Here is a 14,404-nt window from a genome sequence, read left to right as displayed (position 1 = left end):
CATCACGTATGATTACTCGCACCCGCAGCATGATTATTGCCCTCGTGATAGCTGGTGCTGGTATAAGAATCCCAGCAGGTTGCTTTCGAAACCTGACTTACCGATTGCGATGTTGAGTATGATTTTGCCTGTGTACGAGAGATTGTCAGACGAGAGATTGTTGGCGCGGTGTGCGAATGTGAATACGCAGAATGCGATTGAATGCTTGAATGGGGAAATCTGGTGACGTTGCTCAAAGACCCAGTGGTATGGTAAGCGTGCAGTGACAGTGGGTGCGACGATGGCTGTGATGGTCTTCAATGGTGTTAGAACTGAAGTATTCAGGGTACAAAAGTGTTTTGGTTTGCTTGTAGGTGAGAAGTCATTACTGCATGCAAAAGCCAAAGATGAGGACAGATTGAAAAGAAAGATTGTCAGTGGCAGCCAGAGGAAGTCGAAAGTACGTCACAGAACTACAAAACAACAAAGACAGCGGCAAAAAGAAGGGGTAACCTATGCGGCCGGAAGATTTGGTGTCCAATTCAGAGGTATAGCGAAATGCTAGTTAGAGTATTATACATAGTAGTATTCAATAGCAGTAAGACTAAATTATATAGAGTGCAAACTTATTTTGGTTTGGTTGTAGGTAAGAAGAAATAGTTGCATGCAAGATGAGCAGAGGTTGAAGATAAGGAGAATCAGTCAAGACACAATAAGTCAATAGCATGGTAAGGTTTACTTTCTCCTGTAGGTCATTGGCCTTTTCCTTTTGAAATGTTTGAGAAAAAGGCTAATTGTCTGTAGCAGTAAGTCAACAGCACCTCGCAGAACTACTGAGCAACAGAGACAGCGGCATAAAGAGCAGAAATTGAAGATGGTATTGGTAAGGTTGACTTTTTTTTGCAGTTTAGGAACAATCGCTTGAAAGAGTTGAGCTTATTATCATCCATCTGCCGAAGTAGATCAACAGCATGTTGCAGAACTACTGAGCAAAAGAGACAGTGGCATAAAGAGCAGAAGTTGAAGAGGGAATCGGTAGGGTTTACTTTCTTTCGCAGTTGTTCAGTTTCATACTCTTGAAAAGGTTGAGTAGCGAATTGACCAACTGCTGAAGTAAGTCAACAGCAACTACAAACAAGCAGTTGAAGTTAGGATTGGTAAGGTTGACTTTCTCTTGCAGTTGCTTGGGAACATTCTCTTGAAAGATTTGAGAAACTTTGCTTGCATACCTGAAATCAGTACCTTTTTTGTTATTCTATAAATCATCGGTTACAGTTTTGTCATATCGATCGGTATCAATTCTTTTTGCTCAAAAATTAGTTTTGTAGTCGATATCAAAATTCTGTTTCTATGACATTTGGAAGCACATTCTGAGCTTCAATTTGACACCAAGAACAAGCATTTTGATGTAGCAGCTGTTTAGACGTTTAGCAGCTGTTTAGCAGTTTTAGACCGGATGACCGACTTGCAAAGTTGTGTTTCTCAGAATGGCTTTTTCTGGGATTCCAGATGCTACACAAGAATATGAAAAGAAGAAACAATGTATTGTCATGATATTTTGCTTGTATATTCAGAATTTTGTGTAGAAAAAAGTGATAGTAACAGATTTTAGCTAAAACACTTAACCATTTTGTTATTCTGTAATTCATCGGTCACGGCTCACTGTCAGTCATCGGTTCGTTGTCATATCTATCGGTATCAATTTTTTGCTCAAAAATTTGTTTTGTAATCGATATCAAAATTCAGTTTCTATGATGTTTAGAAACACATTCAGAGCTTCAATTTGACAGCAAGAACAAGCATTTTGATGTAGCAGCTGATTCACAAATTCTGAATGGGTAGACCTCTCAAAATTTTTATTGTTGGACATATCTCAAAAACTACTGCATCAAACACAGTGATTTTGTGGGTGGTTAATAAGTACCTAGCTTCCAAACAGTTTTCAAAATTTCAGCTCTCTATGTCCATTTTGAGCAAAAATAAGTTTTAAGGTACAAAATGACCTATGACCTTTGTCAATGGGTTTTCTAGAATGAATTACCTTTGTTAAAAAAGGTTTACCAATACAAGTAATATTTGGTATAAAGTTGTTTGAAACAATTATTAAATCCTTGTTTGATTGTTTAGCTTCCTTAGAACATTAATCTACTTTCTGTATTCTCCCAACATACTGAAAATCTGCCTGTGTCTGACTCATTTACAGCTAAGGACTTGTTATGCTCATAGAGAGTGACCAATCTGGTATCTTTTTATGGCAGGCGGAATTACTAGATGTACTCTATGAGCAGTCTTCTATCCAGGCAATGTTATTAAGTCTCCGTGTACACAGTGCATACTACCTCTAAGAAAGATAGTCACATACAACTACAAGAGTTATATAGACTGTATTCCCAACTATATTAGGAATGAAGGGAATGGAGTAATTAATTGGAGTCTAACTTGAACAATCTTCCAATCTTTTCCAAACAATGGAATTATATTGACTGTAGTTGTCTTCTCTTGAAGATTACAGCTAATTCTTAGCTAACAGAGATGACTACTGAAACCTCTTTAGGTTTCTGAAGATTTTTTGTGATTTAATGGTTTTATGGATATAAATACCGTACTTTTCGGACTATTACCCCCTACTTTTTCAGATGCTTTGAGCCATGGGGCTTATTTAGAGGCGCGGCTATTCTGTGGTTTATTCTTTCATCGTTAGGGTCGCACTAATCGGAATCTCTCATTCGCGCGCCTCTAACGGTGAAAAAAAATGAAACAGTGCCTAACGGTACTTTTCCATTAGGCCCTAAGTTAAAAAGCAGCGGTTAATACGGAACAGTGCCTAACAGCACTGTTCCGTTTTAACCAGCAAAGTTGCTGTCGTGTTAAAACTCATTGTCATGAGTTCTGCGGCTATACAAAAAGTGCAGCTTATGTACTGTTTTATTATCGGTGTTTTTAAATAGAGCAGATTAGGCTTAATAGTGCTTAAGGGTGGTGGTTAATAGTCTGGAAAATATATATGACAATAGTTTTGTTGATTATTTCTATGTTAGCCTGTGTTCTCAGTAAAGATATAGTTGAGATATAAATCTATTCCTCTACTGTTTCTTTGCTATTCTTCATAGCAGTATTGTCAGCAGTGCCAACACCGGCTGCCTTGTTCTATTACTGCTATTCCCTGCTCGCTGCAGCGTATCATTTCACGATCTAGCAAACATTTACCTATCTAAACCTTGGCTGAGCCATGTACTGTACAAAATCTAGTCGCTTTCTGTTAGTATTTAGTGAAATATTTAATCAGTTTTATTTCTTACCATTGGTTATGTTTATATATAATAAATTCTAGTTGCTAACGCGTAGCCTGAATACATCTTGTATTCTTGAAATATATATACGATGTATATATATTTCTCAAAGTCTGTGTGTCATCATCGGAAATCCGGCTATAGATCTTAATATCTTGAGATAAATATTCTGTACCGCAGGGGATTCGATCTTGGACCAAGCCATTCACCAGTCTGATACCTTGCCCACAAGACTACAAAAATCGAATTGTTAGCCTGCTACTATAAATCATTATATCAGAACAAAACTGAACTGCTTTACGTGTGCCGCGGGTCATAGCATAACGTCATGAGAAGCTGTTCGCTAACATTATTAAACTTGCTAATAGCAAAACTCTCGCTACTTCTCATTGTTTGTAAGACAAAAAACTTTTCTCATGATATGTAGTTTGAAAGTTAGAATGGCAAATGTTGTTATATGTTATAATACAAATGAATTTTCTGTCCAAATACTCTTCTATTACACGAGCAATGCTGGGTGGCACAGCTAGTAATTCTATATGGTAGTCTTACGGTAGTTTCTGGGGTTGGATAGATTAATCTTGTTGTCAGACTTAGATAACTAATATTTATACTATAATCTTTTATGATGTTGTAGCATGGCTACCTACCCTCTAAACGGACAAATTATTTCATACATAGATCCACTGTTTTGCAACTAGTACTTTGTTGTCGTATCGTTCAAATGCTACAGAATATTTATCTTCCCTTGAAGGTAGAACAGATCTGTACCGATGTTTTTAAAACTACTGCATCTCTTCAACTTGCCCTTAAGCTGTGCACAGGCAAAATATGATAAAGATGGCTGCTGTGGTTTCAACTGAGTGATGCTGCCAACTCTACTGTGTTGCTCTCCTTGTTTGGTGATTACATCTTTACTAATAAGTGCCTGCATCAATGCAGCTGGTCACACCACCAGGTAGGTGGAGCTCAGTTTCATAGGCTTAATTACACGGACATCGCTTACACATGCGTTCTGTTGTTCTGTGTTCTGTGCTCTGCGTACACATTCTGTTTGATATGCAGTTATGAACTAAAAGAATAACATAAACGTTTTTTAATTTTGTTTAATTAATTCATACTATTTAATAAGTTTTGATATTTAACAGAATTCTACACATACAGGTAGTCCCTGTTTAACAGGATACTTGGCTGATAACAACTCAGAGCAACTACAGACTTAAACACTGATCTAATATTAATTAAACATAAACAAACTCCTTATTACTACAACAATTCTGTGGCAGCTGTAATTACTGTAGTTACTGTAATTATGGTGATGTTGTGGTCGTACAGTTAAGAGAGTTACTGCATGCTGTCACATATGTATGAGTTAGCTAAGGCAACCCAGACACCATCTTCCCATCTTTCACTCAGTTATCTTCTCCTGTTAGTCGAGTTTATTTCTATGATTATATATGTGCAGAGTGGTCAATGGCAAGTTCAATACTTTTATTGCCCCTCAAAACATCAGAGAAAATAAAAAGTATTGTTCTTAATTAATCAATAAATACATGACATATAAAATAAATATATAATTGAAGAAGAAATAGAAAGAATAAAATATGTACATACAGTATATCACGATTAAATGTGTTGTTTAATGGTAGTGTAATTGTTAAACCTGTATTTTGTATTACTATTGCCTAGCCTAAGTTTTAAAAGGTTTATCTAACATATCAAATAAGATAATTTATTATACTATCGAAGCAGTAAACAAAAATTTAAAATATAAAACAAGAAAAAAGTAAAAGATACAATAATGCCAAATGATGAGATGGTCTAACCTATTTAACAATGAATTCATTTATCAATGGGTTTTCTAGAATGAATTACTTTTATTAAAAGAAATCTAAGATACAATTAATATTCTTTACAAAATAGTCTCAAACAAATATCAACTTTTTGTTTGATTGTTTAATTTCTTTGCAACATTAATCTACTTTCTGTATTATCCCAACACATACTGAAAATCTGCCTGTGTCTGACTCATTTACAGCTAAGAACTTGTTATTCTCAGAGGGAGTGACCAATCTGGTATCTCTTTATGGCAGGTTGAATCGCTAGATGTACTCTATGAGCAGTCTTCTATCCAGCCAAAGTTATCAAGTCTAGTGTCCACAGTGTCTACTAGTGCTGGGAATGAGTACATCTTGACCAACACGTTTAGACTCGCCCCCTTACATTAGAGTTGTTCAGGTATCGGCTAACTGTCAGTGCTTGGCACGAGTACTTCTTGGCCAACGGGTTCTTCCAGTATCGATTTGTTGATATGGATTTTATGTTTAAATTTTTTAAACATCAGACATATTTTGAAATTTAAAATTCAATTATAATTCTACTCCGTTGTTAAACAGTCAAGAGCGCAGCGAGCAATAGACCGAGTTTTTGTTCACTATACTCGACTGATCCGTTTACCAAAACCCGAACTCACCTTTCAAAACTCGAACCCGCAAGATTTGAATTGCTCAAAATTTCTATTACCCGAGATTCGAGAGAAGATAAACCCGGGAGTTCAATGAGTTTTATTACCCGTGCCCACCACTAGTGTGTACCATCTCCTAAGAAAGAGATTCACATACAACAACAATAGTTATATAAACTATATTCCTAAGTCTGTTAGGGATAAAATATACATATACAGTGTTCTGTAGGGCTCTAACTTCCACGCTCTTCCCGACTTTTTCGAACAATGTAATTAAATTGATTGTAGTTGCTTTTTCTTGAAGATTACACAAAGCTTTTCAGCTGACACAGATGATTATTAAGACCGCATTTTCTCTTTTTAATAGCAATATTATTGTCCGCAATTTTTTGGTTTTAGATAAAGAGATATTACATTGGCTTTGGTTTATTATCTTTATGTTAGCCTGTTTTCTCAGTAGAGATAGCTCTACTTTAGATATAGATCTACTCCTTTGATTTTAAATAAACTTTTTATCAAGGTCCTTCTGTCATGTACTGGAAGCTCAAGATAGCATGCTTTCTCCTCTAGTTAATTCTGTTGCTAGTTTTTTCATAGGATCTTCCTGCTGACTGATTCTATTAGTTTATTAATATATTATTGCTTAATTTTGTGGTGACTCTAACATTAAATAATTAGAAGGTTATCTTATTTTTCATTTTCTTATTGATGCTTTAGTAATATGTTGGTGATGTTGGAATTATTTGATATTTCATGTATTTTTATCCTTGGATTATCCTTGTGAATAATAAAATCAAGTTGCTAAACTATAGCGTAAAAATTGAACTGTATTATTTTCTTTATTCGATGTACTTGTACATACTACATAGAAAAATTGATTCAATTTTAGTGTAATAGCTGTAACAATGCTCATGAACAACAGGTTGTATAGCAAAGTTGGTTTGTTAAACCCACATGGTGAAAGTGAACTGATATGGATTTTGATATGCATGTAGCAAATATTTACAAATATTTCATTGAAAGCTCCCCTTGCATTTGATTAGTTGATAGGTCTTACTAACTTTCCACTGAGCAGAAAGTATCTGCACTCTTTCGCTTGTCAAATAAAATTGGAGTGTGAGCAGAGCAGTAATTTTATACTCAGCAAGGGATGAATATGAAAATGATAAAAACCTAAATGAGGTAGGTGAGATAACTCCTAAAAACTATTTTATCATTGTAAACATCTCAATTTTAAGATTTTGCTCAATATAAACCATATAGCCTTTCTCCATTAACAACAGCCTGTTCGGTACTAAACAGTTCTAGTTAGGACTTTTTTTTATTTGTCATGTAGATCAGATCCAAACAGCATGTGGCAAAAATAGCGGTGGCTTTTTGTTCAAGGCTTTCACTTTAACTCTCTGAATTGCTTTGTTAAGAATGGGAAACTGAGACTAGACAAATATAAAAACATGTTGTGTTTTCCCATGTTTCTCATAGAGACCCTCAACATATTCATAGCAAAAGCTATGGTGGGGACCCTTCTTTGTTCAAGGCCTTAACTTCAGGCTTTATATTATTTTTGTCAACAAGTAAAATGACTGCATAAGCAATTTATTCATGGCCAGTCAGTTGGAAGTTATATTCTGTGCATGGATTACGATTGATTACTTAATCTTATCTAATGTTTAATGAGTCAGTAAACAAGACATTCAAGTCATGACCCGTAAGAGATCACATTCCATTTTTCACTCAAAGGTAAAGTTATTAGGCTATCAACTATAGCATATGTAGGGCAGGACAAGCAGCAGGTAGAGCCGGCAAATATTATAAGCTCTAAATATGGCATCAGCTACAACATTTGACAAAGAAGAAGAATGTTCTCACTGTTGTGAGAAGCTACCAAAGCTAGTAGAACCCCGTGTCTTACCATGTAGACATGTCAGCTGTACCCCATGTTTGGAGGCAAAGTATAAGATACATGAAGGTGTGACATGTGTAACCTGCCAGTAAGTATAACCTTGTATTATGTAGTCAAAGTAATTTTTAGATCTTTACACTTAGTTTACTAGCAATAGTACCAAAATAATGTTTGAAAGTGAGCCAATAGAATATTAAATAGAAAATATTACCACATAGACTCACGTCCTCTCTTTTACTATGTTACATGTTAAAGCCTATCAGTTAAGCTGTATGGAATAGGATGGAAACTTCTATTAAGTATCTGAGGCTTTCTGTGATTGAATTTGCAAATGGCTGTCATCAAGTACTGTAGGTAATAATAGGAACATGCTCTCATCTTATTGGTCTGTTATAGGAGAAGCTACTTTTACTCTGGTAAACTGATGATTTCTATCTATGTTCAAGAAGTAAATATGATTCAATTGAATCCATTACAGCGCATAATAACTTCATATCTCATGACTATAAGTTGAATGTACACCAACTTACAAGCTATAGCTGGCACTAGTCAGTGTGATACATTCTGAGATTTGACTGCATATATATTTAGGTCGGTGGACAAGAAGCTTGAAATTCAGAGTCTGCCGATTGAGTCCTTTCATGAGTCAGAGCATCCAACAACAGTAACCTGTGATAAACCAGAGTGTAGCAATACGGCTTACCATTACTGTGTAGACTGTGGAGAGAAAGTTTGCAGTTATGACCTTGAGGTATGCCATCTATTTAAAACCCTTTTGATACTGTTTAATAGCTTCAAGCAATTATAATTACACATTATTTTAATATATTCAGAGTTTTACACTAAACAACGAATTGAACTCATGTTAGAGGGGGCAGAGTTGAGGTTTGTTAACTAAACTTGAACATTACATTTACATGTGTTCAAAAAGTAGGCGGGCAAATGGAATATTATAGACAGTATCCACTATCATGGGTCATATTTGTTATCATAAAGTTGCTGTTTTAGAAACATTTTTGTAACTGCTACTCATATGGCAGTAGATCACATGACAAGTTACGTGCTACACCACACACTGACACTCAGTGGGTGAATCTATAGTTTATGGTAGACCTGCAATAATTATGGTAATTGAAACTTGGGAATGTTTAGTTCTGTAGAATAACTCTTGTACTGAATGCTGACAGGTTTCTATTTCATAATGATAGTCAGATGAGTCTGTTAATAATACTTGCAGTTTATGAGGAAACCAGACACAAGTGCAATCATGTGTGATACTAACTAATTCAAAACTCTATTTGCTTAACTAGTTGTTTACTTTGTAAATGATGTACACATTGAGACACTGTTTGATGAGTGGTTCTATAGATATTCACATGTTGTATATTAACTCAGGCTCTTTGTTAAAAAAGATAAGGAATTCTACACTCCTTTAGTTTGTTCTCCTGATGAGCTTTTCTGCTAAACTTCTAATTATCTCTTGGTTCGTCTAAAACTTTCTGTCAATGAGCTTTTGTAAATTAAGTTCCACTATCAGAGACAGTAGTGTAAGTAATACCTCTTAATCGCTGAATGAAGTGTTGGGCATTACTTGAAAGTATAAGTATTACGTACATGTAAGAGTTATATTTTGAGCTGAAGCGCATCAAACTGCTCAAATCAAAATAGGAACAACTTCAGTTGGAAAATGCTCAAAATGGAATAGCTTGCCCGGCATATTCTTCCGCGGAATAGTAAAAATCTTCAGCTACTAAAACTCGTTTGACCCTTTGCTATTTGTCACTCAAAAATGACGCAGACTCGCAAACTACCAGCCTCATGGAAGCCCATATATTGGCTAGCTGCTAGATGTTGGAAGTGGTTATAGATCAACACTGAGCAGTTTGTGTGTACATCTTGTGAAATTCACTTTAAAGAATTTTCTTTAAAAATTAATTTTCTTTAAAACTAGCTATTGTCAAAAGTCATGTGTGTAAAACATGTAAGCATTTGCTCTGCTTTCAAGAGTAAGGATTTTGAACGTAATATCAAGTTCCACAACCGAACAACTTTAATAAATATATAATTATAGTGTCACAGCTGTTTCCATTCCATATTTAGCAGATCACAAATATTTCTGTTTAGTTTCATAGCTTGAAAGTATTGATAGAACCTGATACTTTGTGTATTGAAAATTGCGGTGTAAGTTAGACTGTTTCTCAGAAGACATGGTAATGCTTTTTACTTGGCAGTGTGCCAATGAGAGCAGTCACCTGCTGTAGCTGTCAAATTAACATACCTCAGGTACACAGTCCTTGCTACAGTAATTGACTACCGCATGTAGCATAGGCTGATTGATGAGTCACTAATTCAGTGCTCTCTCGTGATAGGCTTGTTCATTAATCTTTTATTTCTTTCATAGAGTGATGTGAGTACTTGTCAATTTTTCAGTTGCATGATAAATATTTCCGAGGAGGTCACAAGGTCGTATCTATGAAAGAATTTGAACAGACAGCTGGCAAATACCAAAAAGCTTTCTGTAAAGATCACAAAAACGAGCAGCTGATAAAAGCCTGTAAGAGATGTAAAAAGTTCATCTGTAACCTGTGTGACAGAACAGAAGGGGAATGTTCAGGTGAGATGTCAGAATACAAAAGTAGCAGAGATCACTCAATACGGTAGTTTCTTGATGACATATGAACATTTCATTAAAAGTTTTTAAATTTTTGTTAATGTGCTAAACACGCTAACATTAATAGATAAAACAATAAATTTAATTCAATGAAAGATTTTCTTCAATGGAGAAATGTATGGCAGGTATTAAATAGGTAAATGACCAATCAACAGCCTCTATTTATAAAATCAGCCGCTATTTATAGTGGTAAACAGAAAACTTGATTAGTGATTAGGTCGTTGACCACAATGTCTCAAGTAATACTGATATATCAAAGTACTTTTACATATAGATATGTTAGTACTGCTAGTTAATCATCATAGAAAGTCTATGCTCTACTATACATACATTTACTTATGTAGATCAAACAACCAATCACAGCTTCGCTGAACTGAAAACAGTTGCTGACAACATTACTTCTGAACTGAAAAGTCTCCTTGTGAAAGCTGCCCAAAAAACAGGCGATTTTCAGCAGGCTGATAAGAATTGTTGGAATCAGCTGGAAGAAAGAGAGAAAGCCTGTGATAATTGGATAAGCAAAGTTGAACAAGCTCGTGAACAGCACGTAAGTATGATTGAGTGAGCATAGGTGAAGTGAATAGGTAACACTCAAGTCATGTTCTGATTACATATGCATACACTATACTGGTACAGATGATAAAATGTTGAAAAAATATTTATCATTGAATGGTCTACCTAATAAGTATGCTTGTAAGCCCTCAATGTATAGTTGACCCATAGTTAAGTACGTACTCTGGGTGGCTAAACATCGACGGTAAAAATGATGTGTCATCCTGGCAATTACTGTAAAATCTCCATTTGAATGCCATGCTGCTCTATTTTGCAACGCTGACCTTATATTTGAGGTGGTCAAATAGAAGTGGTGTTGAAATAGAGGCTGATGTTGTATTTTTCCAATAGCTTGTCAGAGTTTTGGGAAGACTAGTTTAATCTTTTCACAGGCAAAGGGTTTTACTTTTACCTCCAACTTGTCAAAGACCTCTAAATATAATTATATACAATAAGAGTCTGAGAAACATCTCTACCGGTTGATATCTATTGCTTGCAATTAACCTGCAATGATTTTACAGCCTTGGGCCTGCTTTGAACTTTGTCGGAGCTTTCAACTTTTGTTTTATTCTAAATTTGAAGGCATATTTTTAACAATTTTGCATAAAAGTTAATTGCATTCATTGATATGTTTGCTACAGTTTGCAGCCAAAACTAGCATTTTATGTGCAATAGAAGAACAGTTATTAGCGTAGATCAATCGTAAGTTGAGTTAAGATAACCGTAAGGATGCTATCAAATAATATGTTATAAATCTGCAAATTTATAAGTTACATGGTAATAACAATCAAATGCTACAAAAATAAATGAGCTCAATAGCTGAGCTCAGCTCTTTTTCTGTATTTTGAACTAGTCAATATTAACATTCAAACAATTATTTGGCAGAGCAAAACTCCACAAAACAAGGAACTATTATTATCTTGAAATACCTACTCATTGTTTCTGTGGAGATGCTTTTTTAAAATAGTGAAAATTTGGAGGTTGAAAACAGTTTTCGACACAAAAAGAAAAAATACAATAATTAATTGTTATTGATGTAACCGAGTCATTATTAGTACAATTTTGTAGACACTTTTCTATTGATCACTTTTTATTATTGGTTCGTAAAGATGGAAGAATGTCAAATTGGCAGTAAAATGGAAGTGGAGTTCATTTAGAGGGTGATGCTCTATTTTTCAACCCTGCTATAATGGTGGTCAAATTGAAGTGGAATTTAAATAAAGATGGCGTTCAATTAGAGGTGTTACAGTAGATTGACGAATGATATCTAAGCTCATATATTTGAAGGCTGTGAGGTCCTTGCTAGATTTTTGATTACTAGTGTTTGAGTAGTTAGTATATTTATTATCTAGTAACATTTGATCATTTAACATCTGATCAACAACAGGTTGTTAGAGTGCTAACCCTGTGTAGTTGTTTGTATTGATGTATTGCTGATCAGATGAATATTTTTCCCATTAACGTTGTAACCATAAAGAAACTTATACTTCAGAGTTTACAAGAGTTAAAACTATAGACATAACTTTGTTCCAACAACTTAAATTACCATAAAAACAATCATAAAGATTTCATGAGCCTCAAGAAGATATTTAAATTAGGCGTAAAAGGCAACTAGCCTATTGTTTGTTTGTCACGTGATACGGGATATGAGCCTCTCTTTGAGATACGAGTCACACTTGGTAATAGCAACCACACTTTGAGGTAGTAGCCAATCTTGTGAGATGCGGGCCACCCTTGTGTGATACAGAGATGCGGCCTCCTTTGAACTAACAGCTGTCATTTTGAGGAAAGCTCTTAGGGCGAACAATACCTAGCGTTCAGCTTATGTTTGTTTCACTTCAAGTGTCTTGTTTGTATAATTAAAACAGAGGCAAGTGTTCCTAAAAACTTAACATAGGTTTGGATTGAATGAATATTGTTAGTCGACAGTAAAAATCACCACATTTCCTCTGTTTTTGTACACAAAATCTTCATATATTTTGTTTACTCAGACTATGAAACTTGCAGTGTGAGCATTGTTGTTCTTGTTGTCAAGGAAACTAATATGTAAATTTACTGTGTGTAATATGCTTTCGGTTCCGGACAGGTAAAGTTGCTACATGAAGCTTATGATAAGCTTTTGAAAGAGATTAGAGAGTTGAAATCAGAGGCTAGCAAAAAGGTAGAAGAGTTTAATGCTACGCTGATTCAACAGAGGGAGGATTTAGAGGCATCCCGTAGAAATGTCAACAAACTGATAGATGGTGGTAGCTCACAGGAGATTATCAAGCAGGAAGAGCTCCTTAAAGAGCAAATAAAACAGAAAGTTGACATGAACCTAGGATCACCAGACTTACATGATAAATACACTCTTGTACCTAAAGGTCAGTAGTAACTAAATGTGCTTATCCATCATGGTAGGTAATTATAGCAAAAGGGGAAGCAACTTCCATAAATACGAAAAAGATTGTTGTTGCGCTTATGGGCAAACATTAATTTTTAGCAATGTTTATACAATTACACTAATCGTCTTCTCTGCACATTTTGTGGACAGTGTTAACTGTAACATTCTCCTTGATACAAATTGAAAGTTGGAAAATGTCTTGAGTAGCTCAGAAAGTGAGTGATTTGTCTATAAGTATAGAATATCACAATTTCTTCTGGTTGATCTTTGGCAATTTTCCAGGAGTTGTTGATGTCAATTGTCACTACTTAAAGTTTTGATATAACTTTCTATTTGTTTGATATTACATAAACATATTATTATGAACTGTTTTCTTTTACTGCTAATCTAATAATATTTAGTACTGCTTGTTAACCTTTAATACCAATAGCAGTCTATGTAATAATTAATAAGAGTGTTAAGACTTGTCTCCTCTCTGCATATCTAGTGAGTGACTCTCATATTAGCAACAAGAGCAAAATAAGCACAAAAATTATATTCAAAAATTTTTGATTTGTTGCTACAAATTTTATCATACTTCCACATTCAAGCACAAATATTTATATTACCGTTTCCTCTTCCTATTTTAATTTATATATTTAATTTAATTTAAAATTTATTACTGAACTTTGCATACAATCATAATTTCTGATAGCTACTGATGAACTAAATTTCTAAACTGGAGTAAAGTAAGCGCAACATTCCTGAAAGATTTTTAAAATTTATAATTTTAAATTGCTACAAAACTTAAAGTTTTTGCAAAATCATGCAATTTTTGCATGCTTTTTGTCCTTTATTGATTTAGTGTTGCTTCTTGTTGAAGAATGAGTTTGTGTGGCTTCGTATGTAAATAAGTTAACAGGGATGTTTAACCTGTGCTGTTAGCTGATGTATGGAAATAACAAACATGGTTAATTAATACTTACAGACAACTCAGTTAGTCTGAATATAGAGCTGGTCAGACTACCAACTACACTGACATTCAGCTCTGAACACTCTACAGAGACTACATGCTACTCCACATGTCATAGAGCAAATGGAGATATTCTGCTTGGTTGTCACGATGGAGTGAAGATTATGGACAAGACTACAATGAAGATAAGTCCATATAATTTACCATACA

General features: G+C 34.7%; 2 protein-coding genes across 2 annotated transcripts in view; both read left to right on the top strand.

Annotated features, from left to right (window-relative positions):
- The window catches only part of LOC137401417 (uncharacterized), a 294,112-nt gene that overhangs the window by 133,525 nt on the left and 146,183 nt on the right, over positions 1–14,404 (top strand). The gene's annotated exons all lie outside the window — the stretch shown is intronic.
- Positions 6,911–14,393, top strand: LOC137401852 (E3 ubiquitin-protein ligase TRIM33-like). Its single transcript, XM_068088326.1, has 7 exons — positions 6,911–6,915; positions 8,228–8,387; positions 10,067–10,250; positions 10,652–10,854; positions 12,946–13,222; positions 14,210–14,335; positions 14,380–14,393. The coding sequence occupies exons 1-7, from the start codon at positions 6,911–6,913 to the stop codon at positions 14,391–14,393; spliced, it is 969 nt and encodes a 322-aa protein (XP_067944427.1).

This window comes from Watersipora subatra, chromosome 8 (assembly GCF_963576615.1).
Source record: "Watersipora subatra chromosome 8, tzWatSuba1.1, whole genome shotgun sequence".
Classification (NCBI taxonomy): Eukaryota; Metazoa; Bryozoa; class Gymnolaemata; order Cheilostomatida; family Watersiporidae; genus Watersipora; species Watersipora subatra.
This window is presented reverse-complemented; position numbering and strand designations above follow the sequence as displayed.

Bases quoted from the DNA above. Each gene is read 5' to 3' on its own strand.
- LOC137401852 (XM_068088326.1), top strand. The intron at 8,388-10,066 runs GTATGCCATCTA...TCAATTTTTCAG, and splicing joins TTTGCAGTTATGACCTTGAG to TTGCATGATAAATATTTCCG. The intron at 13,223-14,209 runs GTCAGTAGTAAC...TAATACTTACAG, and splicing joins ATACACTCTTGTACCTAAAG to ACAACTCAGTTAGTCTGAAT.